The 26,480-nt window shown below is 45.8% G+C and overlaps 2 protein-coding genes and 1 pseudogene across 6 annotated transcripts; 2 read left to right on the forward strand and 1 right to left on the reverse strand.

Annotated features, from left to right (window-relative positions):
- The first annotated feature begins 8,850 nt into the window (after positions 1 to 8,850).
- LOC125529200 (chaperone protein ClpC2, chloroplastic-like) lies at positions 8,851 to 11,981 on the forward strand (annotated as a pseudogene).
- Positions 11,982 to 13,415: 1,434 nt separating this feature from the next.
- Positions 13,416 to 18,771, forward strand: LOC147974804 (chaperone protein ClpC2, chloroplastic-like). Its single transcript, XM_087517786.1, has 10 exons — positions 13,416 to 13,626; positions 13,848 to 14,493; positions 15,665 to 15,780; positions 15,883 to 16,011; positions 16,107 to 16,292; positions 16,544 to 16,759; positions 16,847 to 17,064; positions 17,239 to 17,314; positions 17,411 to 17,500; positions 17,585 to 18,771. The coding sequence occupies exons 2-10, from the start codon at positions 13,890 to 13,892 to the stop codon at positions 18,764 to 18,766; spliced, it is 2,817 nt and encodes a 938-aa protein (XP_087373912.1). The 5' UTR covers positions 13,416 to 13,626; positions 13,848 to 13,889; the 3' UTR covers positions 18,767 to 18,771.
- LOC147974805 (endonuclease III homolog 1, chloroplastic-like) lies at positions 16,774 to 26,304 on the reverse strand. Of its 5 annotated transcripts, none has more exons than XR_015600280.1 (15): positions 25,970 to 26,304; positions 24,890 to 25,014; positions 24,513 to 24,621; positions 23,840 to 23,961; positions 23,478 to 23,586; positions 23,124 to 23,171; positions 22,101 to 22,219; positions 21,574 to 21,640; positions 20,455 to 20,546; positions 19,875 to 20,012; positions 19,692 to 19,796; positions 19,529 to 19,612; positions 19,133 to 19,348; positions 17,458 to 17,535; positions 16,774 to 17,345 (listed from the first exon to the last, which is right to left on the reverse strand). XR_015600280.1 is itself a non-coding variant. In XM_087517788.1 (13 exons), exons 1-13 carry the CDS (start codon positions 26,094 to 26,096, stop codon positions 19,208 to 19,210), a joined length of 1,380 nt encoding a protein of 459 aa, XP_087373914.1. In that variant the 5' UTR covers positions 26,097 to 26,304; the 3' UTR covers positions 18,962 to 19,207. The 5 variants fall into 5 exon arrangements, 2 of the variants coding, with proteins under 2 accessions (XP_087373914.1, XP_087373913.1); XR_015600279.1 differs by having other exon boundaries at positions 16,774 to 17,269; positions 17,415 to 17,535; XR_015600278.1 differs by having other exon boundaries at positions 16,774 to 17,535.
- Between the last annotated feature and the right edge of the window lie 176 nt (positions 26,305 to 26,480).

Below are 26,480 nucleotides of genomic sequence, written 5' to 3' on the forward strand. Positions count from 1 at the left end.
TCGTCGCACTGCTCCGGGTGTTTGGAGCACAAATTGTTCTTGTGTTCATCGACATATGAGGTCACCAAGGTAGAGTTCTGTAGAACTATGTAGTGTGCTTGAGACCAAGAATATCTGTCCCTGCATATTATTGAGTCACTTCCAAGAGTGCCTTTTCCAGTCAGTCTCCCCTCATACCGCGATTTAGGGAGATCTATCTTTTTAAGGCCAGGAATGAAGTCAACACAAAACCCGATAACATCCTCTGTTTGATGGCCCATGGAGATGCTTCCTTCTGGCCTAGCGCGGTTACGGACATATTTCTTTAGGACTCCCATGAACCTCTCAAAGGGGAACATATTGTGTAGAAATACGGGCCCCAGGATGACAATCTCGTCGACTAGATGAACTAGGACGTGCATCATGATATTGAAGAAGGATGGTGGGAACACCAGCTCGAAACTGATAAGACATTGCGCCACATCACTCCTTAGCCTTGGTACAATTTCTGGATCGATCACCTTCTGAGAGATTGCATTGAGGAATGCACATAGCTTCACAATGGCTAATCAGACGTTTTCCGGTAGAAGCCCCCTCAATGCAACCGGAAGCAGTTGCGTCATAATCACGTGGCAGTCATGAGACTTTAGGTTCTGAAACTTTTTCTCTGGCATATTTATTATTCCCTTTATATTCGACGAGAAGCCAGTCGTGACCTTCATACTGAGCAGGCATTCAAAGAAGATTTCTTTCTCTTCTTTCGTAAGAGCGTAGCTGGCAGGACCTTTATACTACTTCGGAGGCATGCCGTCTTTTTCGTGCAAACGTTGCAGGTCCTCCTGTGCCTCAGGTGTATCTTTTGTCTTCCCATACACGCCCAAGAAGCCTAGCAGGTTCACGCAAAGGTTTTTCGTCACGTGCATCACGTCGATTGAAGAGCGGACCTCTAGGTCTTTCCAGTAGGGTAGGTCCCAAAATATAGATTTCTTCTTCCACATGGGTGCGTGTCCCTCAGCGTCATTCGGAACAGCTAGTCCACCGCGACCCTTTCCAAAGATTACGTGTAAATCATTGACCATAGCAAGTACGTGATCACCGGTACGCATGGCGGGCTTCTTCCGGTGATCTGCCTCGCCTTTGAAATGCTTGCCTTTCTTTCGACATTGATGGTTGGTCGGAAGAAATCGACGATGGCCCAGGTACACATTCTTCCTGCATTTGTCCAGGTATATACTTTCAGTGTCATCTAAACAGTGCGTGCATGCGTGGTATCCTTTGTTTGTCTGTCCTGAAAGGTTACTGAGAGCGGGCCAATCGTTGATGGTCACGAACAGCAACGCCTTAAGGTTAAATTCCTCCTGTCTGTGCTCATCCCACGTACGTACACCGTTTCCATTCCACAGCTGTAAAAGTTCTTCAACTAATGGCCTTAGGTACACATCAATGTTGTTGCCGGGTTGCTTAGGGCCTTGGATGAGAACTGGCATCATAATGAACTTCCGCTTCATGCACATCCAAGGAGGAAGGTTATACATACATAGAGTCACGGGCCAGGTGCGGTGATTGCTGCTCTGCTCCCCAAAAGGATTAATGCCATCCGCGCTTAAAGCAAACCATACATTCCTTGGGTCCTTTGCAAACTCATCCCAGTACTTTCTCTCGATTTTTCTCCACTGCGACCCGTCAGCGGGTGCTCTCAACTTTCCATCTTTCTTTCGGTTCTCACTGTGCTATCGCATCAACTTGGCATGCTCTTCATTTCTAAACAGACGTTTCAACCGTGGTATTATAGGAGCATACCACATCACCTTCGCAGGAACCCTCTTCCTGGGGGATCGCCGTCAACATCACCAGGGTCATCTCGTCTGATCTTATACCGCAATGCACCGCATACCGGGCATGCTTCAGATCCTTGTATGCACCGCGGTAGAGGATGCAGTCATTAGGGCATGCATGTATCTTCTCCACCTCCAATCCTAGAGGGCATACAACCTTCTTTGCTGCGTATGTACTGTCGGGCAATTCGTTATCCTTTGGAAGCTTCTTCTTCAATATTTTCAGTAGCTTCTCAAATCCTTTGTCAGCCACAGCATTCTCTGCCTTCCACTGCAGCAATTCCAGTACGGTACCGAGCTTTGTGTTGCCATCTTCGCAATTAGGGTACAACCCTTTTTTGTGATCCTCTAACATGCGATCGAACTTCAGCTTCTCCTTTTGACTTTCGCATTGCGTCCTTGCATCGACAATGACCCGGCGGAGATCATCATCATCGGGCACATCGTCTGGTTCCTCTTGATCTTCAGCAGCTTCACCCGTTGCAGCATCATTGGGCACATCGTCTGGTTCCTCTTGATCTTCACCATCTCCCCCCGTTGCAGCATCACCGTATTCAGGGGGCACATAGTTTTCATCGTACTCTTCTTCTTCGCCGTCTTCCATCATAACCCCTATTTCTCCGTGCCTCGTCCAAACATTATAGTGTGGCATGAAACCCTTGTAAAGTAGGTGGGAGTGAAGGATTTTCCGGTTAGAGTAAGACCTCGTATTCCCACATTCAGTGCACGGACAACACATAAAACCATTCTGCTTGTTTGCCTCAGCCGCATCGAGAAACTCATGCACGCCCTTAATGTACTCGCAGGTGTGTCTGTCACCGTACATCCATTGCCGGTTCATCTGCATGCATTATATATAATTAAGTGTCCAAATTAATAGAAGTTCATCATCACATTAAAACCAAAGTGCATACATAGTTCTCATCTAACAACATATAGCTCTCCAGAGCATCTAATTAATTAAACCATACATTGAAACTATGTAAAACATTTCAATGCGAAAACAAATGCGATCATAATCGCAACCAAGGTAACAATTGATCCAACGGCATAATGATACCAAGCCTCGGTATGAATGGCATATTTTCTAATCTTTCTAATCTTCAAGCGCATTGCATCCATCTTGATCTTGTGATCATCGACGACATCCGCAACATGCAACTCCAATATCATCTTCTCCTCAATTTTTTTTATTTGTTCCTTCAACAATGTTTTCTTCTTCAACTAAATTTAACCTCTCTACAATAGGGTCGGTTGGCATTTCCGATTCACATACATCCTACATAAATAAAATCTATGTCACGTTGGTCGGCATAATTTTCATAAACAATAAATGAACCAATAGTTATAAAGATAATATATATACCACATCCGAATCATAGACAGGACGAGGGCCGACGGGGGCGGATACCAAAACCATCGCACTATATAAGATGCAATAATAAAAGTAAGAAAATAATACAAGTATCTATGTAAACATACAAGTAAGAATATTTTTCCTTTCAGAAAGAAGATAAGAACAAGAGGCTCACCACGGTGGTGCCGGCGATGAGCTCGGCGCGGGTGATCGACGGCGGTGAAGACGGGGACCGGGCGTGACAGACCGCTAAACCTAGACAAATATTGTGGAAAATGGAGTTTGGAGGTCGAGCTTGGAGAGGAGAAAGCTTAAGTAGTGTGGCTCGGGCATTCCATCGAACACCTTGTGTGCATAGGAGGTGAGCTAGAGCACCACCAAGCCCTCTCCCCCTCGGCCAGAAAAAAAACAAAGCAGTGTGCTCTGCTCTTACGCGAGGGGGTATATATAGGCACTTCATTGGTCCCGGTTGGAGGCATGAACCGGGACTAAAGGGGAGCGAGGCCCATTGGTCCCGGTTCATCCCACCAACCGGGACCAAAAGGTCCAGATGAACCGGGACCAATGGCCCACGTGGCCCGGCCGGCCCCCTGGGCTCACGAACCGGGACCAATGCCCCCATTGGTCCCGGTTCTGGACTGAACCGGAACTAATGGGCTGACCCGGCCTGAACCAAAGCCCTGTTTTCTACTAGTGACTACTAAGGCATCCAGACCGATAGCTCTCAAAACCCTAGTGAGCGAATAGACAACAGCAATCTTGAAGCACCTTTCCATCGCTAGCCTAGCCACCAAGTCTAGGAACTCCCGGCCGCCACCCTTGTGAAGCTCGATATACTATGATATGAATCTGTTATAACAGTTGTATGATACTTGGATATATTTTTTCCAGATGCCTTGCTTTTAACTCTAGCCGAATAGTGCACATATTTCTTACCATGATTTCCAAATAATATTATTTCCTCTAACAGATTAGAACTGAGTTGTGTTGATGTTGGGACTGCTTGGTTTGTCTATTCTAGAAGAAGAGGAAGCGGATATGAGCAGGTGCATAGGTTGATGTATGTGATATGGCAAACACTAGTAAAGTGAAGTTTTCGTCCCTCAACTAATCGCAAGGTGTGGCTTTCGTCCCTGAACTTTTTTTTTTGGTGTAACATTCGTCCATAGTTAGTTCCTCGTAGTGGTATTCCTCGGTAAAAAAAAACCATATTATCATACTAAACATATTTGGTATTCCATCAAGCCAATGGTCAGCAACACTTGTTGGTGGATACAAATTTGATTAGTCTTCTCACCGGATTTTGCAAACTGAGACACACAACACATCCGCAACAAAAGTGTTGATATTGTAGTACTAGGCGCAAAAATATTCCAAAAGCGGAAAAAGAAGCATTGTACATGCCGTATATCAAAATATTAAACGAAGTCTAGACAACATTCAAAAGAGTAGCATCGCTTAGCATTGTTTCCCACATTAATGATATGACCGAAACCTACATATTTAAAAGCAAGTACAGATATGAGAACATCGTGGGGCGTGGGTGCTTCCACCAGTTTCTTCACTTACACCAAACCTTACAAGCATTCAGGGTGAGTGGCCATGGAAGCTCACAAGGATAGGCCACGACGTCGTCATTCTTCTTGCACTTGTACTCCGCCACGTCCATGGTCTCAAGGTCGACCGAGAACATCCACGCCTTTGCTGCTGCGGCGAGGACTACAGACCCCTTGTCGGCCGCAATAATCTCCAGGGCACCGCTACCACCTCGAAGGTATTCCTCTTTGTATCCTACCAGCCCACTTGTAGCCTCCGTTAACTGGATGCTCTTTTCAAGCACCGAGTTCTCCATATTATAAAACAGCGCCACAAAGATCCGTAGAGTGCTGCCATGCAAGCAAACAACACGAATCTTGTCGTACTGACTGGTATGATCAACAAGACGGAAGACCGACCCTCGAGCGACGTCGGGCACACTGTAGACTTCGGTATATCCTTTAAAAAGCAGCAAGGCTCGATCATCATGCTTGATACCCCAATACGGAAAATGTGTCGTGCGCCCCAAGAAATAGAGAGATTCTGGACCATGAAGATTAAGAGACGACGGCCCATGGTACTCCTTCTTGAGGTACCATCCTGGCGGACGGTTCAAGACCAATCTGCCACAATGAGTGTAGTAGTAGAAGACGCAGACCCTGGCCCTGCCAATCTCCTCACACACGCGGTCGTGCCTTTGGTAGAGCAGGCAGACCACCTGGAACGTGGACTGGTTATAGCTCTTCTCCTCCCACGAGCCCACGTTGATGGCTCCGTCTCCATAGAGGAAGGCGCCGAAGTAGCGCTCGTGCTTCATCTCCTCCATGCGCGGGATGAGCTGGTAGCGCCGCGTGGCCGGCTCGCAGAGCACCAGGTCCGGGAAGCAGCGGCGCATCCACCCTGTCTTCCTCTTTGCCAGGAGCAGCACACTGCGGGAGCTGTCGATGATCTCCCATGGCCCGCCACCGCCGGGGAGGAAGTCGAGGGAGAAGTGGCGGCGCTCCACGGCGGCCACCGCGAGCGGGGAAGGAACGAAGACGGGGCCGCGGGCGGGCGCGGCGCGGTTGTTGCGGTAACTGCCTACGACGAGGGGGTGCAGTAGTTGTCGACGGGGGATGTACACGTGAACGATGATTCGGCGCCACCGCCTGCATGTGGCGGCGGCGCGGACGAACCAGAGGGGCCAGCCGAGGCGCTCGAAGATGAGCCTGAGGAGCTTGTCGGGGACGTGGTGCACGGTCGTCGTCGTCGCAGACACCGGCACCGGGGGTGCCGCCCGTGAGCTCTTGTTGGCCGCCATGCTTTGGATCGATCGAGTTGATCGGTCGGCAGAGGTTCCTAAGATGCCGATTAGTGCTCCAATTAGAGTTTGACCAGGTTTATATGTCCGAACATTGCGCGGCGCCCGTTCATGGATCCGGTCGTCACGCGCGCGCAGCGGCAGGCGTGTGTGCTTTGAGATTCGTAGTATGCGCACGCGCGCGTGGATCTTTCAGCTTCGATCGGTCCACTTCATGAAAGGAAAGCCTATTCCCGCAAAAAAAAATGCGTACATGAAAGGAAAGCCTTGGCCTAGCAGAATTTTACGTTTCCTTATCGTAGCTGGCACAATCTTTCAGCGCCTGTTTTTCCGGACACGTGCGATACACAACACAGAGAGAGAGAGGATAAGGACGGACGGAATTTGTTCAGGAGCTACGTGCCCGCTCGCCTGGTCTCTGAAGGTGAGAGACACGTACAGCTCCATGGATATTCAGCTCCATCGACCGGCCATTGCTATGATTCTGGTCTTGTATGGGTCTTTGCTTCGGTCCTGTTTAGGTCAGCCAGGTCGTTTTGATCCATGGTGGGTCGCTGTAGACGTAGTATATACTTCCTCCGTTCTAAAATAGATGACTCCATTTCGTTTCTGTTCTTGTTCTTCTTTTTCATTCTCTTTTCTTTTCTTTTCTTGCTTGTTTACCGGACCAGAGTGTACTTTCTATCGTATTTATTTACTCCGTATATACACATACATGCATGCAGTTCTCCATTAATACACAAGCACCAATTTGCAAATATAGTTTGCGAAACATTGCATCTAATTAATTTTGTTAGAGTTATCACTTGAGTTTAACTCACTTTTATAATCTCCATCCGCCCCACAATATAAGATCATTTTCAAGCTTGAAAAACAATCTTAATTATATTGTGGGAGGGACTGAGGGAGTATCATATAATTCTACACACTGCTTAATTCTAACACGATTCTACGACCGTGTATGGATCTTTTATATACTTTATCCATGATAAATGCTTTTTTTAGCTACCGACAGGAGCGTTACCTTTTCATTAAGAAGGGGGGAGTATTTACAAGGATAAACTCTATATTTATCTGATGCATTCTTGAATTCGCACTTACATGCAATCTGCAAAAGCTTATGTCCATCAAAATATGAGCTATCAGTAAACTAAACATGATTCAAAAAATAACAAACGAGAGCTTAAAATTCACTGCATGCATGCATATAATCTCCTAAATCTAAACTATTGAAGGAATATTATTCATGTTTTTATAAATGAGGAAACCAATTACATGATTGCAACAGTTCTGAGATTAAAAAAACAATTGTACGTATGGGCATGCAAGCAGAAAAGAAGGAGACAATTGCTAACAAGCTGATGGTAATATACCAGTTTTGATCTCATGTTGGAATGTGCGTATCAGCTCATGAAGCTAATTTGTCCGTGCCATTGGTCTCAATGAAAGTTTGAAACTAATGTATGTTCCTATTGACCGGCTCAGGATGGCAATGGTGTTGGATTTAAAGTTAAACATAGTCCACTTTTTTTCTTGAATAGAGTCCACTTTTCAAATATTCATTGTTATGGGTTTGCTTAGTTTTTTTAAAGCCTTACAGAACTCTACAAACATTCTTATGTCCTTACAGAACTCTCCAAACATTCTTATGTCCTTATAGAACTCCCCAAACATTCTTATGTGTTCCACTTCAGTCGTACACACTTGTGATATCATCATATAGTATGTGTGGATGCGCTGGTTTTCAACTAATTGAACTAATCATCTTCCATTGACAGGTTTTCTGAATATACTCACAAGTCACAACCATGGCATTACAGTGCTACGTCCCTCTGGTGAAGCCCCAACTGGCCCAAGTCTACATCAGCCCTTCCCTTAACACGATACAGATTCCAGGTATGCATCGTTGGTGTTTTTCTGATTGATTGATAAGTGTTAGAACATCTTGTAATATCATCATATAGAACGTGTGGAAGCACTGCTTTATGACTAGTTGATCCTATTATCTTGCATTGACAGGTTCTCTAAATATACACGAAATAATGGCCCTGCAGAGCCAGTGCTACGCCCCTCTGCTCAAGCCTCAACTGGCCCAAGTCTCGGCCAGCCCTTCTCTCAACGCGATGCGGATTGCAGGTCCTCCTCGCACGAATATGCTCGTTGCATAAGCTAGTAGCCTCTAGTCATTTTTCATCATACTTGCATCATGCCTGATAACTTCTTTTGTGCCACCAATTTTAGTGTATGTTTGAGGAGTAGCGGACTTTAGGGATCGTGTTTTCGTGTCGTTGCTTCAAATGGAAATTTAAGTAACAGACGACAGGTCAAGCGGAAATTTAAACCAGTTTATGATTTGGTAAGAAATTGATATATACTAGTGCATGTTGGTACATTGAGCTCTACATAACGGGGAGCACACAAAAATTACATTCAATCCAAACAGGGCTGGTGTTTGCATCTGTATGCTATGTTTAAATAAAGAGTTTCATCTGTCCTCTTAATAATGATACTCCCTCTGTTCTGTTTTATAAGTCGTTTCAGACAGCTGAAATTGAGCTGTTTTGCACGCTGTCTGGAATGTCTACAAGTCTTATAAAAGTGAACAGAGGGAGCAAATGTTGTTTACGTGAAAATATGTGTAAGCCTAGCTGAACAAAGTTGAACTATAAGTTTGCCATGTTTCAAAATACTACACAGTTTAGTACTTTTTTCCGGAAACCTTTCTTCTCAAAATAGAAGAAAACTTTCCAGGATTCTGCATTAAAAAAAACGGTCTCGATGTGATCTGATCATCAGAATGCATGAACTATATTGAATTTTTCTAAGGAAGTATCTGAACGTTGCTTGTCTTGATCTAATTATCTGCAATCCACAGGCTATGGAGCTGCACTTGCAGTGGTGGCAGGAACGACCTTGCTTGGGCCACCTTCTCTTCGATCACCCCAAATAACCAGGAGGCGTCCCTCGGTGGTTTCGATGGCTCAACGCCGCAATGCTAAGGTGTCGGGTCTAAGAGCAGCACACGCTCCCGCGGTTACTCCTGGCCTCGGCTTCAGATCAACAGAGCAAGGTTTGAGGATTTCATCGTCGAGAGGGAAAAAGGATGATCGTTTCGTCACCAGAGCAATGCTTGAGGGTTTCACTGAGCACGCGTTAGATGTCATGGCTCTCGCACAAGAGGAGGCACGACTTTTTTTAGGCCAGCACAACCTTGCAAACGTAGCACGTATCGTCGCACACACCATTGTTATAGTTGCCGTGGGCTATGCGCTTGATGAGGTAAATAAAGTTCATTTAGATTTTAGAATCCTGCTTATGTATGTCTAGTTGTGAGTTCATGCTTCGTAAATTTGTCTTGCATCGCAGATCTTCCGAAGGATTTTTCAAGCCATACGTGGTCAAGCGGTTGGTGCTCGTGTTGTGGCAGGAAGCAGTGAAGCTAAGATGCCGACACTCGAGGAGTATGGAACGAATCTTACAAAATTAGCACAGGAGGTACTATACTAGACTGACTGTGCATTGCAAATTAATTTCAACACAAATGAGAATGTTGAAAGAGAAGACATGCCATTTTTCTACAGGGGAAGTTAGCACCTGTTGTCGGAAGGGAAAAGGAGATCGAGAGTGTCACGCAAATCTTGGGCAAAATGAAGAAGAAGAATCCCTGCCTGATTGGAGAGCCTGGTGTTGGGAAAACGGTGATAGTCGAAGGGCTTGCTCTACGCATCGTTGCCGGGGATGTGCCTGAAACAATTCAAGGGAAAACGGTTCGTGCTGGCTCCGATGACATCTCTTCTTTTTTGACTAAAATTTTGACCTGTCTCGTACAAAAAATGTTCTGATCTTGAATTTCTGTAGCTTTAGCAGTCCTGCACGTTTGGTGTGAGATGAACAATTAGTTAGCTGCTCTTGTTATAAATATAGTAGTCTATATCATGTCAGGTTATCAGCCTTGATATGGGGCTTCTGGTTGCTGGTACCAAATACCGTGGAGAGTTCGAAGAAAGGCTGAAGAACCTGATGGAAGAAATCAAACAGAACGGCGAGGTAATACTGTTCCTCGATGAAGTTCACACTCTGGTAGGAGCAGGAGCAGCAGAAGGTGCTATCGACGCTGCCAATATACTGAAGCCAGCATTGGCAAGAGGTGAAATTCAGGTACGCCTAGAATGTTGTGCATAGTTGGTCGATTGGTCGCACCAGCATCGTCAGTAAATGAAATGCGAGCATCTTGATCATTTTTCTTCGCAAAATCGATCGCCGGAACTTTGGTTGTCAGTGCATCGGAGCCACCACATTCGACGAATACGCGAAGCACATTGAGAAAGACCCTGCACTGGAGAGGCGCTTCCAGCCGGTGAAAGTTCTAGAGCCCACGGTTGATGAAGCCATAGGAATTCTCAAAGGGCTCCAGGAGGGGTACGAGGACCACCACAAGGTCAAATATTCCATGGAAGCGCTGATCGCCGCTGCTCGGCTCTCGCACCGATACATCAGGTTTCTGAATTCCACCAAATGTTCCTCTCTCTAATGGTTTCAGTATATTTCGGTTCCTTTTGGTCTTTTTTTAACACCATCTTTTGTTTGCAGTAATCGTTTCCTCCCGGATAAAGCCATCGACTTGATTGATGAGGCGGGATCTCAAGTCAGGCTACGACATGGCAAGGTGAACATTTTCTCTCATTACATATGATGGACCTAAGTGTAAACCTGCACGCAGTTTAGTTTTCATGATCCGAGAATCTGAATTTAGAACTGTACTGACACTGACAGTTACCTGAGGAAGTCAAAGATCTTTGCAAGAAGCGTGAGGAAATCATCAAACGGAGGGACGACGCCGTCCGTTGCCAGAATTTCGAGCTGGTAATAGAATCGAAAATTAGTCAAGTACGATTTCGCATTTCGTTTAAAATTTCCATTATGATGCTATGTGATTACAGGCGAAAGAGCTTCGCATGGAAGAGCTGGAGCTCACGTCCAAGATCACGTCTGCCGTGCCGACGGTCACCGAGGCGGACATCCAGCGCGTCGTCTCCTCGTCGACGGGCATCCCCGTGGAGAGGGTCTCCGCGGACGAGTCGGCCGGGCTGCTAACGATGGAGGAGACCCTGCACCGGCGCGTCGTCGGCCAGGACGAGGCCGTCAAGGCGGTGAGCCGCGCCATGCGCCGCTCGCGCGCCGGCCTTCGGGACCCCAGCCGACCGATCGCCAGCTTCGTGTTCGCCGGCCCGACGGGCGTGGGCAAGACGGAGGTCGTCAAGGCGCTCGCCGCGTGCAACTACGGCTCGGAGGAGGCCATGGTCCGGCTCGACATGAGCGAGTACAGCGAGCGGCATGCCGTTGCTAAACTGATCGGAGCGTCCCCGGGCTACGTCGGGTACGAGGAGGGCGGGCAGCTGACGGAGGCGGTGCGCCAGCGGCCGCACGCGGTGGTGCTGTTGGACGAGATCGAGAAGGCGCACAGGGACGTGTACAACATGCTGCTGCAGGTGCTGGAAGACGCCGGCTGACGGACGGCAAGGGGAGGACGGTGGACTTCCGGAACACGATCATCATCATGACCTCCAACGCCGGCAGCGGGGAGATGACGGGCGTGATGGTCGAGAAGGACATGAGGGAGAAGCACGGGTTCCCGCCGGAGTTCCTGAACCGTCTCGACGAGGTGATCGTGTTCCGTGAGCTCACCAGGCCGGAGATGAAGGAGATCGCCTCCAAGATGCTGGAGGAGGTGGTCCGGCGGATGAGGGAGAAGGGGATGGAGCTGCGGGTGACGGAGAGGTTCAAGGAGGTGATGGCCGAGGAAGGGTACGACCGCAGCTACGGCGCGCGGCCGCTGCGGAGGGCCATCACCAGGCTGCTGGAGGACAAGCTGGTGGACATGATGCTCGCCGGGGAGGCCAAGGAAGGGGATTCGTTGACTGTAGATGTTGACCCCGAGGGGAACGTGGTCGTCCACAACCGACGGGCTGGCTGACCAGTGTGTTTCCACTGTTGCTATCAACAATTGTCAAAGTCTTTCTTTTGTGACCGGCCTTTGGTTTTATGATGCGGGGATGCCTGTGGCTGAATATTTTGTGATGCTTCCATAGTCATGTGTTTTTTTAGGGGAAAAGCCATTTTTTATTGATAAAATTCCACAGACAGTGGGATACAAAGTGGGGGCCAAGCCATACATGAGGCCCCTAAGCTGAAGTAGTAGCAAACTTTGCTAAACTATGAGCTTCGTAATTTATAGCACGCCCTTTAAAAATGAGTTACAAGAAAAAAAAATTGATCTAGATCTGATTTCGCTTATGATTGCTCCATAGTCATGGGAAGATCTGAATTCAGTTGTTTTTTTTGAAACACCAACTACAATGTCGTCACCCACATATATACTAAAGACCGAGAGTCGCAAAGATTCAAGTTTGCGAGGTAGCTTGTAGCCCAAAGGAGGGTGGGCCAACATGCAAAATAGCTCATGGGCTGATGTTTTAAGGCCCGGGAGTAGACGTATAATGTGTAAAACTTCATGGGTTGGGTAGGTCACGGCCCATTCGGCCTTGCTGAACCTCCGCAGAGGTGAGAATGACACCTCACTATCAACAAAAACTTCGTCTTCGGTTGTTGAGGGGCTCGCTGGCCATGCCTGGTTAGGTGATGTTCATGAAGCCCTCGGTTCAGCTGTGCTTGAGAAATACATATGGCTTTGGTGCCCCCTCTACCGCATGAAACTATCCACTACTCCCGACCGCCTCTCTTGGAGATGGACGTGCGATGGATGCTATGCGATGACAATATAAGTGAACTTGACCAGTGTAACACGTGGGCAAAACCATCCTCAAAACCACCATGAGAGCCTTAGGGGGTGATTTGTCTGGTTTTGAAAAGTTGAGAGGATGAAGATCCCGGTTTTAGAGGTCAGGGGGTTATGTGGCCAAAACGTGATACTTCTGAGGGTTATATACACTTCTTTCTTTGATGCTGGACCTTGGCGATATTGGCACGACACCGTCTGCCGCACAATGATTATTGCGCCCTCTGCGACCAAGCGTCGGAGACCATGCAACACCTCCTCATTGGTGCCTCCTCTCAGGTAGGTTTGGCTTTGGCATGACATGCTTGGGTGGTACCGGGCCACCGCCGGCGCCGTCCGATGACGAGGATTTTCTCCTCTGATGGGCCTCAATCACCTATACATCGCCTACCGGCCATCGGAAAGGCCTCGCGTCACTGGTGAACCTCATGGTACTCACGATAAAGGACCGGCTTAACCAGCATACATTATCGTGTTGGTTTTTAGGAATTCCTATTTGTGTGCTCCGAAGGACTTGTCATAAAAAACGTTTGCATTTGTCATTGCCCCCTAGCGAACGTTCGCCGAATAGCATAATAATACCCGATAAAAAAAACTGATGTCCACGGTGCAGTGGTGTCCGTCTCAAAGCCTCTGGCCGCGGGTCCCCTTCCTTCCACGGAAGCGCGCCACCCTCGGCGGAACTCTTCCTCTCGTAGCCAACTGGGTACCTGATTCTGATTGTGGCGCTGGTGGACGTGATCTCTTTCTGTACTTCTCTGTTGCTAATCAGCCCAGCCCCGATCGATCCCCCCGGCCATTGCTCCAGGATCGGCGCCCTCTGGTACGTGAGCGGATCGATTTCTAATCCCATCAATCCATGATTCCATGCATGCATGGCTCCCTTACGTTCTTCTTCCTGTCCTTGATGAAGATCGATCCCGCGGATCACGCTGTTAATTAATTTTCTTACCAAGATTCCAAATCCTGTTCTTGACTGCGCAACAATGCCGATGATCGATCGTCGATTTTCCGTTTGTTAACCTTGGTCTTCTTCTTCGGCAGGTCGCCGGAAGCTACCTGTCTGTCTAGGAATCCGCCGCCGCCATGGAGAGCACCTTGCTGAGGCCACCCGCTCTGGGACTGGGATCGCCCGCCGGGCTTGGAGGCGGCACGGCCGGCTGGAGGTCTCGGAGCGCCACGAGGCCTCCCTCCGTCGTCCCGGCGCTTCCCAGGCCGGCACGCTGGCGCCCCGTCAAGATGTCAGCGCTCGCCGGCCACCGGCGAGATTTTCACACCCCTCCGGTCACGCTCACGCCCGCGTCCGTGTTCTCCGTCGGCGGCGGATTCGGGCCATCGTCGTCGTCGTCCCGCGGGTCGTCGTCGAGGGGCCGACGTCGCCTCGTCGCCAGGGCCATGTTCGAGAGCTTCACCGAGAAGGCCATCAGGGTGATCATGCTGGCGCAGGAGGAGTCGCGGCGCCTCGGGCACCACACGGTCGGCAGCGAGCAGATCCTCCTGGGCCTCGTCGGAGAGGGCACCGGCATCGCCGCCAAGGTGCTCAGGTCCGCCGGGCTGAACCTCAAGGACGCCCGCGCCGAGGTGGAGAAGGTCCTCGGGAGGGGCCCTGGACTCATCCCCATCGAGATCCCCTTCACCGCGTCGGCCAAGAAGGTGATCGAGTCCTCGACTGAAGAATCGCGCCAGCTAGGTATGTTTATGCCCCATTGCAAGTTCATCCAAATAAGATGTTCTTGCGTTAGGTTATCTTTTTGTTATTAGTGAAGTTCTTCTCTTGATTTATTTATCAGCACAAACAATTTTGTTAGGGTCTGATTTGTTTTGTCCACACATATGGTTCTCGTTTGCAGTAAAATTTCACCAAAATTGCAGATATTCAGTAGACGTAAGAGTATTTGTATTTGGGTCGAAAATTGCATCGCCGTCAAAATATTTCAGTGAACGTGAATTTTAGCAGAATTTAAACAGAGCTCAAAATTTCATCCAACTTTGATTGTATTCGGTCAAATTCAAGGGGAATTTTTTGTCATTCGGCCGAACTGGAAACCGAAGTACAATGTCGGTGATTTCAGCGATGGCCCAATTCTGATTGAAATCAAGAATATGAACAGTGGTCAAGACAATCATTAGATAGAATGTACATTATGGTTAACTGCAATCCCTCTCATCGAATGTCCTTCACGAGATATTAAACATTCTGACTTTCTTTTAGTTTTCTTACCACGCCAGCTAGGTATGCCCCATTGCAAGTTCATCCAAAGAATATGTTCTTGCACCAGCTAGGTTATCCTTTTGTAAAGTTCTTTGCTTTAATGCTGATGCACATCAGCGCAAAGTATTTTTTAGCGACTGTTTTGTCCACACATATGTTTCTCATTTTCAATATAATTTCACCAAAATTGCCGACATTTCAATAGGCATAAGAATATTTGTATTCCGTCAAATTTGCATCACCATCAAAATATTTCAGTGAACGTGAATTTCAGCAGAATTTAAATATAACTCCAATTTCATCCAACTTCGGTTATATTTCAGTCAAAGTCAAGGGAGAACTTTTGTCATTCAGCCAAACTGAACCAAAATAACAATGTCGGTGATTTCAGCGACGGCCCAATTCTGATCGACATCGAGAATATGAATCATGGCCAAACATTCCATAGATGCAAAGTACAGCATGGTTAACTGTATTCTCTCGTGATAGAATATCATTCGCGCATTATTAAGAATTAGGAGTGCTTATTTAGTTCTCTCATTATCATTGTTCTTTGTTGCTATTGTTGCTACTGCACATTATACTTTCTTAAAGAATTTAGACAGTCGGTTATTTATTTTTAGCACTAAATCGCCTTAAAACTGTCCAGGGCATAACTACATTGGAACGGAGCACTTGCTTCTTGGGTTGATCCGTGAGGATGATGGTGCGGCAGCCATTGTACTCAAGAACTTTCAGGCTGATCTCGGTGACATACGCAACGAGGTAGCTTTACACTGAGAACTGCTGACCAAACGGTCAGTCTTTTTTTACTTCCATTCTCAGTTGGCAGCCTCACAGCTATGAGTTATGTGTTGCTTCTTTTAGGTTATCAAAATGATTACCGACATGTCTGAAGATCAAACTGTCGGTGCCAGCGTTGGGGGCGGAAGCAGTGGAGCCAAGATGCCAACACTGGAGGAGTATGGGACTAATCTGACAAAATTAGCACAGGAGGTACTGAACTAGGCCCATCGTGTCATAATAATAGCAGTAGTTCAGAATGCAAGGAAATAGAGTAAATAACTTGTGAATCCTGATATTTTCTGTAGGGGATGCTAGACCCCGTCGTCGGAAGGAACAAGCAGATCGAGCGCGTGCTGCAGATTTTGGGGAGACGAACAAAGAACAATCCCTGCCTAATTGGAGAACCCGGTGTTGGAAAGACGGCTATCGCGGAAGGCCTTGCGCAGCGCATTGCCACCGGGGATGTGCCTGAAACAGTTGAAGGGAAAACGGTTTGTGTTCATCACATCTCTTGTGCTAAATATGCTATGATATTGGCTCTGTGTATCTCCTTTTACACAAAGCGAAGCCAATATGAGGCATGAGGGAGTAGCTCTATATATGTCTGGTACACAAAGCGAAGTCGATATGAGGCATGATCACCATTGGCCATGTTTTCTTTTGTTTGAGCCGTCCTGGATTTTGTTTGACATCACTAGGTGAGATGAATAATGGATCTTCTTCTTGTAACCTGTCATGGTAGGTTATCACCCTTGATATGGGACTTCTTGTTGCCGGGACCAAATACCGTGGAGAGTTCGAAGAAAGGTTGAAGAAACTGATGGAAGAGATCAAGCAGAATGGAGACATAATACTTTTCCTTGATGAAGTCCACACTCTGGTGGGAGCAGGAGCAGCAGAAGGTGCTATTGACGCTGCTAACATTCTGAAGCCAGCGTTGGCGAGAGGTGAACTTCAGGTACAAACCGATACTTATCTCAACAATGTGTCCACTTTACTCATCTGAAGTCTCGACAATTTAATACAAATTTGGAAATTTTATCAGTGTCTTGGAGCCACTACAATCGACGAATACAGGAAGCACATTGAGAAAGACCCTGCGCTGGAGAGGCGCTTCCAACCCGTGAAAGTTCCGGAGCCCACAGTTGATGAAACCATAGGAATCCTCAAGGGGCTCCGGGAGCGGTACGAGATCCACCACAAACTCCGATATAGCGACGAAGCGCTGATTGCCGCTGCCCAGCTCTCATACCAATACATCAGGTTTGTGAATTCCAAGAGCGCTTGTACTATCACATACTGAGCTGAAATCTCTAAAAGGTCTTATATTTAGGAACGGAGGGAGTAGTTGGTCAGATTCGCTTGCAAACTTCAGTGTTGGATAGGAGTAGTTCCCAGCATACAATGAAGTTTTCTGACAGACTATTTTGTTTGCAGTGATCGTTTCCTCCCAGACAAAGCAATCGACCTGGTTGATGAGGCAGGATCTCTTGTCAGGCTACGCCATGCCAAGGTAGTACAGATGTTCTGGAATGACGATGCACCTAAACATTTTTCCAAACTGTTGCATTTACAAGATCTGTATCTGAATTTTGAGCTGTAATGACAGCTACCTGACGAAGCTAAAGATCTCGACAAGAAGCTCAAGGAAATCACCAGACAGAAGAATGACGCCATCCGCTCCCAGGAATTTGAGACGGTAATCTTCTCGTCCATGATTCAACAAGAGTCGACCTGAAATGCACATCTTATAGGAGAACGTTAATTCTCTGAATGATTGTAGGCCGGAGAGCTTCGCAGAGAAGAGCTGGAGCTCAAGACCCAGATCATGTCGCTGGTGGACAAGAGCAAGGAGGTGAGCAAGGCGGAGATGGAGTCGGGAGCGTCAGCCGGCCCAATGGTGACGAAGGCGGACATCCAGCGCATTGTTGCGTCATGGACCAGCGTCCCCGTGGAGAAGGTCTCCGTTGACGAGTCCAGCCGGCTCCTCAAGATGGAGGAGACCCTGCACGGGCGCGTCATCGGCCAGGACGAGGCCGTGCGGGCCATAGGCCGCGCCATCCGCCGCGCGCGCGTCGGGCTCAGGAACCCCAACCGGCCGGTGGCCAGCTTCATATTCGCCGGCCCGACGGGCGTGGGCAAGTCGGAGCTGGCCAAGGCGCTGGCAACCAGCTACTACGGCTCGGAAGAGGCCATCGTCCGGCTGGACATGAGCGAGTTCATGGAGCGGCACACGGTGGCCAAGCTCATCGGCTCCCCTCCCGGCTACGTCGGGTACACGGAGGGCGGGCAGCTGACGGAGGCCGTCCGGCGGCGGCCCTACACCGTGGTCCTCCTGGACGAGATCGAGAAGGCACACCCGGACGTGTTCAACCTGATGCTGCAGATCATGGAGGACGGCCGGCTGACGGACAGCAGGGGGCGGACGGTGGACTTCAAGAACACGCTCATCATCATGACCTCCAACGTCGGCAGCAGCGTGATCGAGAAGGGCGGGAAGCAGCTGGGCTTCGACCACGACGACGGCGAGGCCCGCAGCAGCTACGGCAGGATCAAGAGCCTGGTGGACGAGGAGATGAAGCAGTACTTCCGGCCAGAGTTCCTGAACCGGCTCGACGAGATGATCGTGTTCCGGCAGCTCACCAAGATGGAGGTCAAGGAGATCGCCGTCATCATGCTGGCGGAGGTGACCGGCCGGATGAAGGCCAAGGGGATCGAGCTGATGGTGACAGAGAACTTCAAGGATCTGGTTGTGGAGGAAGGCTACGACCCCAGCTACGGCGCCCGGCCGCTGAGGAGGGCCATCATGAGGCTGCTCGAGGACAAGCTCGCGGACAAGATGCTCGCCGAGGATGTCAAGGAGGGAGACTATGTGATCATCGACGCCGACCCGATGGGTAACGTCGCCGTCCTCAGCCGGCACAGCGACTCGCCGGAGGACCAGCCGCTGGCGTTTCCTGCCTAGCTAGTACAGTTTAATCAAGCAGTTTGTTTTTTGTTTTTATATATTTTGTACTACAGGGGATTAAGCAGTTGCACAGCAGTTAAGTTTCAGATGCCAGCCATGTTTAGCATTTTGGTAAGCAATGAATGAAAGAGAGATCTCCTGATTACTGATGCTCGGCAAACACTAGCCATTTGGCAAGCAATACAAGACAAGGATTAAACTTGGACGATTTTCCTTCGATCATGGAAAATCATATTGCAACTTGACAGGGTCGATAATATATTACTTCTAACAAAAGGATGATACTACTATAGTTCTCCAATGGCACTGCCAAAGGAGGCTATCCAAACAATATAGGCCAGCCAAAAGAACCCAGGAAAGTACCTGTACTATATACCTTCCATACCACCACATCAGTAGCTAACGCATGTTAAGAAGGTTCAGAGGGCACCCCGCCGACTAGGTTGGACCTAGACCTCGCTTCTTTTGCTTCGGATTGGGACTTGACGCTTCCTTAAAAGCTGATGGGCAAATGGTGTTTATGCCACAGCTGCCGCATTTGGGCCTCAGCGGCGTACAGATTGTCTGACCAAATCCAACCTACATGAGATTTTCAGTTCCAACGTAAGACAAGCATTTCATTTCTGGGAATTACGAAGGTATAATCCAAACGTGTTCTGCTCGATCCCCACCAAAAAAATAAGAGCTTGTGGTTACTTGGGAAATAGGAAATAAAACATTCCCTGTAATCAAAGTTGAACCAATTCAGTGGAGCATTACCAGTAGTGGGTTTATCGGCTCCCACTCATCCTTGGGCAGCCACTTCTCAAGAGACATCCTTGTCTGTTCTGGTGTAGTAGTTTTCTGTGCCAAAAAAAATTCAATGGTAAATATAACTTGTTTCCAAGCAGAAAGAGTAGACAATGCGAACTTAACAAACAACCTGCTTTGTTCCTTCTCGGAAGACCCATCCAAGACGGTTAGAAATGCGATGCACATGAGTGTCCACACAGATTCCTTGAGTATTCTTCCATGCAATGCTCATCACCTGTTTAGTGAAAAATAGCTGTGAAGAAACTTAAGTTTAAATTCCAACTATGGATTATATGATTAGTAGATAAATTACCAGATGAGCCATTTTAGGACCAACTCCTTTCAAAGCAAGCAGATCAGTCAAAGTATCTGGAATATCTCCTCCAAATCGCTCAAGGCAAATTCTGGAAGCTTCTTTTATGAATTGGGCCTTCCTCTGATAGAATCCAACCTGATTAAATTATGCACAGTACTGTATAAATAGTTGACCTCAATAGCTTAACGTAAGCGGTGCGAAGATGACAGTAGAAGCTAACAAAACCGTTATAGCGCTTGCCTCCAACTAGCTAATTTAGCAACAATTGCAATTACCCGCACGTGATAGTAACAAAGTCTAAAGCAGGGTTATACGGGTCTAGCCTGTTATCTATTGCCATTATGCCAATGATGTGACAACAAAAGTAGATGATCAAATTATATTTTCATGTTCATAGCTTCAGATACTAATAAAGTACTCGCTCTGTCCCAAAATATAAGAACGTTTTTGGTACTATGTTAGTGTAAAAAACGTTCTTATATTTTGGGACGGAGGGAGTAACAGTTACCGTTTAAACTAAATCAGGAAGGTGCCATTACTTTTGATCCTAATTAAGCAAAAGGCCCTGGCAACTTACAGGTTTGATAAGATTTGCCAGTGTGGCCTCATCTGTTCTGACGATAGCATCAGGGTCAAGTAAACCGTTCTCACCGAGACGCTCCACAGCAGCTGATAACAATTCAGTCCAAAATACAATCAGCATTCCTTTGAAAGAGAAACGCTACTAAGTAATGTTAAGCTAGGGAAAATAATTAAGTAGAGTCAGACTTTTTCATGACAAGATTAACTCAATTCACTGGAATATGTAGTCATGTAGATATTGTAACTTATTTTGGTTCTTTAATAGAAAATATACCGTAGGGGGCTCCCCTACTGTTCAATGGTTAAAAAATCAATTCAGTGGACAAACAACTTGAAAATCCACCTCAAGTTCGGAAATTTGAACCGCCAACTAATCTATATTAACACCATATAAAAGATTCCTACTAAATTCAAACTCATATTCCATAAAAAAACAAATTTGTATATAATAATAAAAGAGCTCACAGGTGTAAGCATGCTCAAATCTTCCACAGGGCCCCTCTTCATCCAACAGTATAGCACATTTATTAATGGACCATAATGGTTAGATCCATGCAAGTATTTTATACCAACAAGGGATGAGCAAACCGGTTGGGATCAGCAAACCAGACAAACAATACGATTATTGTTTTCTGCTAATTGCTTACAAACTCATGTTTCTAATAATTGTCAAAACAGGGTGAAATTACATGTTTCTGGAGAGATGGGGAGAGGATAAGGAACAGACTAGTGTGTATTCCAGCAATGCTTTGGACTTGCTGTTGAACATCTATGTAAGAACGCCGTCACATTTGAACAATTTTCAGCAGAACATGGATTAGTACCAGCTTCAGCATTCACAGGCTATCATTAATAGGCATGAAATGATAAGTTGAGTCAAGTTCCACAATGTACTATACTCCGAGCAGTAATTGCATGAGAATTAAGTCTCAGATGCATATGTTGAGGTCATAATTTCACGGCCGTGGAAACTGAACTAAGTGATTTGAACTCTCGAGCATCTTCAACAATCGGCTCTAAGTGAACCACTGATTCAGTTACTTTCATTTCCACTACAAAATTGGAAGATACATATAGTAATAACCTATTCCAAAAAAAAAATCCTAAGGCATACCATGAGTAACTTCATCTTTTGTCTGGCTTGACATCATTGTTGATATAAGAACTGCAAACCTTCTTTCCTGCACAGGAGGAAATGTAGCTTATGGTTTGTTAACTAATGGGGATCAATAGTGTTGCATAGCATCATTCAATGCAACTGGAGCCAGTGGAAAACAAATATCAGATCCACCTAAAAAAAGTAGCAGATCAATGTGCAAAACTTTGTTTACAACAAATATGCAGTGATATGAGATCAATCGAAAATTAATGGATCAATAGGCCCAAATCCATGGCCAATCTGCAATCCATTAGCCATGAACCCATCTACAGACTGCATTTTCTGCCTAGCTAGCAAACAGAAATACTTTTTCAAATGGTAACATAGCACAAGAAAATTAGGGGAATTTGCAAATTACATAAAACCCACACTCCCTATGTATGACATATTAAGCCAAAGAGGATCACATCCTCATGTACTGTTCATAGTAAATGGACTTTGTAAACTACACTTTTGAGTCTGAACAACTCTCCGACGAATACCTTGGGTGGAAGAAGAGAACCAGCCTTTTCACAGCCCTTTGTATCTACGGGGGCCTGGCCAGATAACCTAATGTTTTTAATACCTTCAAGAACTGCTTCCCAATTTTCTGGAGCTGCAACTACATACATTACTATGTTAGCTTCTTGATCAGCAAACGGACATGAGGATCAACACAGTTACATGTAGGAGCAAAAACTCTTAATAGAGTAGTCAAAATATCTGGTTTTGACACAATTGCTTCGCATGGTGCAACATTTAACTATTCAAGTGGTACGTATGTAATGATGTGAAGTCAGGAAAAGTGGACCAAATGTATTCAAGAGGTAGAAAGAATTTGAAAACTCCGCGAAAAATTAGGCATCCCGATAAATATGTCTGCAGGAATCAAAAGGCCAGAATGTAGGAGCAACATGTATGGTTAAATTGATCCCACGAAAGAATTTAAGCACTACATGGACAAAATGATGCATTCACTAATTCAAAAATTGAGGAAATATTGTGGATACTGATTGAATAGGTTTGACTTGATATCAGGTTATGTTTGAAGCAGAAGCTGCGTCTGTCTATTTTCATAAAGACCGTCATTTTGGTAACATGGGCCATCTGGAACACTAGAAATGAATTTATTTCTAAAGGTCTTCAGCCAAATCTATACAGATGCAGGAATAGATTTAAGGAGGAAATGAGATTGCTTGTTCACACAGCTAAAAGGAAAGCATACTCAGGGCTGCAACCTTGGGTTGAGGCGTTCATCTGACTTGGTGTGTTCTAGTAAGGGGCTCTACTTTGTGTTAGTTTTATTTCATTTTGTGTTTTCCTGTACATCCTTCGAAACTTAAAATATAAATACACGCAGTAGGGAAATCTACTGTCTTCCTCAAAAAAAAATCAGGTTGCAAGAACAGAAATCATCTATAGTAAGAATAACAGCGGCATCATCTCAAAAAAAGAATAACATCAATATAATTTGGACTAATATGACATAATTTATCTTTCCTGGAAATCTTTTGATGTCTAATTACCTTCCACTTTCACAACAGATGAAACTCTGATCTTTTTCTCCAACCTGACTGAAGACGTGAAAGGGTAAGCTTTTCATAGGACATAAGGGCAAAATTTACACCTACAGTAAAATGACACATGCAGATTTACAACAAGATTAACCATATGCAAGAAACCCAAAAGGGGGGTTACTGCACAGAATAATGATAACAAGCCACGCTTGAAGAAACAAACACAAACATGCAACAATTGACTCTTAACATTCATAATAGTCCTTAAGCAATGCAAAATATAAGCACATGGTACATGTGGAGCAATTGATTGACGAACTATGATTATGGATCAAACCATTTAGATGAAACATCGAAACTTACCTGGTGAACTGTTCTTATTTGATGATGCTGGTACCCTCTTTGTAGATACTGCTGTTTTTGCCTCGGTCTTTACATATCGAAAACCATCCATGTCAGGAACAGCACCAACCTGCATGTGTAAATATTTTCTTCAGTGGGACCTGAATTGGACCGAAAAACCAATAGTAGGAAAGGGAGCACTGCTAAACTGAGAGCACGAATGCACTGAAAGGGTTAAAGTGCAGCTGTACAATTACATCTCAGCATAACCGAACACGCAAGCGCACAGTAATTTAAACCAAGTCCAGGAAGAAGAATTAGTGATGCGCAACGCTTCATTTTTAATATGAAGAGAAACATTATTATAGTTAGTCAGCATATACCTGCTTAGGATGCTCGTCATTTACTTCAAGCACATGGTTCAGCCTTTTCCTCTCCACGGAATTCATTTCAGACTTGGAGTAGTCAAAAGAAACACTGGGTTCACACTTCACTTCCTTTACACCTGAAAAGGCACCAGTCATGCTTTAGACAAAACGAGTAATAGTAAACACACTATAAACAAGAATGCGGATTTTAACAGTCATAGATATGACTGAATGGAAAGTATCGAGTCGTAGCTGAAGTGAATCGATGCGTAACAAAATTTTAGTGATCTTATTTATGAAAGGAAAAAATAAAATATTTTGGATCATACTTATGTCTTGAAATTAAAAGGTTCAGGCAACATGAACATACAGAAATAACTGAGATAACTCATCTAAAAAATGTTTTCCTTACGGAGGGTTACTGCACAGAATAATGTACAAGCCATGCTTGAAGAAACAAACACAAACATGCAACAACTGACTCTTAACATTCATAATGGTCCTTAAGCAATGCCAAAATATAAGCGCTGGTACATGTAGAGCAATTTATTGACGAACTATGATAGACTTTTAGCATTCGTAATAGTCCTTAAGCAATGCAAAATATAAGCACATGGTACATGTAGAGCAATTGATTGACGAACTATGATTATCGATCAAACCATTTAGAGGAAACATCGAAAATTACCTGGTGAACTGTTCTTATTTGATGATGCTGGTACCCTCTTTGCAGTTACTGACGTTTTTGCCCCGGTCTTCACATATCGAAAATCTTCGATGTCAGGAACAATACCAACCTGCATATGTCGAAATATTTTCTTAGTGGGACATGAATTGGACCAAAAACCAATAGTAGAAAAGGAAGCGCTGCTAAACTGGCAACACGAATGCACAAATGCACTGAAAGGTTTAAACTGCAGTTGTGCAATTACAATCTCAGAATAATTGAACACTCAAGCGGACAGTAATTTAAACCAAGGATTTGAGAAGTCCAGAAAGAAATTGAAAGATGCACAACGCTTCCTTTTATGAAGAAAAACGTTATTATAGTTAGTCAGCAGATACCTGCTTCTTAGGAAGCTCCTCCTTTACTTCAAGCACACAGTTCAGCCTTTTCCTCTTGACGGAATTCATTTCAGACTTGGAGTAGTCAAAAGAAACACCGGGTTCACGCTTCACTTCCCTTGCACCTGGAAAATGCATCAATTCATACTTGATAGAAAACGAATAATGATACTAAACAAACTTCGGAAACAAACTTCGGAAGTAGTGAGTCGTGGTTGAAGTGAATTGATGTGTAGTTAGGCTGAAAAAATGTTAGTGATCATACTTGAGCTTTTCTTCTTGTCAATTAAGAAGATATAAATGACAAGCAAACTTCTTGCATTTACGAAAGAAGAAAATAATCAATTTTGGATAGTGTTTATGCGTTGCAATTAAAGCTTCAGCCTTGAGGCAAGATGAACATACATAAATAAGTGAGACAACTCATCTGAAAAATTGTTTTCCTTACATTCGACAAATAAGCACATGATAACTAAAAGACTATGATGCATAAGAACATCACCAGCTTTTAGTGATAAGAAAATAAAATGGTATCCGGGTGGGGTTGCCTCCATCTTTTGTAGCATTTCAAGAAAAAGCCACGCCAGGGGAGAAAGGACTGAAACTTTGCGACTTTGCAAACATATTTCACACGAATTAAAAGTGTATATGGCATCTTTCTAGCATATTTTGGATCGTACTTATGTCTTGAAATTAAAAGGTTGAGGCAACATGAAAAATACAGAAATAACTCATCTACGCAATGTCTTCCCTGCATTCTTTTTTAGGGAACCTTACATTCAACAAACAAGCACATGATTACTAAAAGTGTATGACCCACGGGGATATCACCAGATCTTCAAGAGAGCACACTCGCTGATTTCACGCAATTTGTCAAGTGAGATGAACAATTCCGGCCACTAAGCTTTTAGTAATAAGAAAAAATTGTTTTGGGCGGGTGGGGTTGCTTCCAACTTTAGTACTAGCATTTCAAGAAATAACCAACTAAATGTACAAGTATTTCCATAATACTAGCAGCAAATGGGGCAAGGAAATACACAAGCACGGAACTGAATTCAAAAGGGGGGGAAAGAGGCGAACTTTCAGCTGGGCTGAGCTCCGGGCGGGATGCGCGGGTGAGCCTGGAGGCGCGCCGCGAGCTGGACATGGCGGAGATCGACGAGAAGAGGCCAATGCGGGACGGGAGGAGATGCAACTGAAAGGGCATGGGCGGCTGGTGCGCGCCACTGCGTTAGGGTTTTATGAGCAAAGGGAGGGAGGGAGGGAGGGAGGAACAGGGCTGCTGGTTGCTTTCCAACTTTTCCCCTGTCTTCGTCTTGGTGGGTGGGGGTCTTCCCCTGCGGCGAGTGGCGTTCCACGGCGATGCGTGGCTCCCTTCTTGCGGCGGCCAGGTTTGTCTCGTGGGATGCTGCGTCGCCTCTCGTAATCGGGTTGTGGGTTGTTTGTTGGCCTTTGAGTGGAACCCTGTCGTGTCAACTGGTTAGACTAATCAAAAGTAATCAAGTGTTAGGCATCTTCTCACCAAAACGTCAGCAAATATTTAGACCGTCTAATTGCAAGTAATTAAGAGCTAGGCATCTTCAATGGTGAT

Source organism: Triticum urartu, chromosome 4A, assembly GCF_056163025.1.
Source record: "Triticum urartu cultivar PI428250 chromosome 4A, HENAU_Tu73, whole genome shotgun sequence".
Taxonomy (NCBI): domain Eukaryota; kingdom Viridiplantae; phylum Streptophyta; class Magnoliopsida; order Poales; family Poaceae; genus Triticum; species Triticum urartu.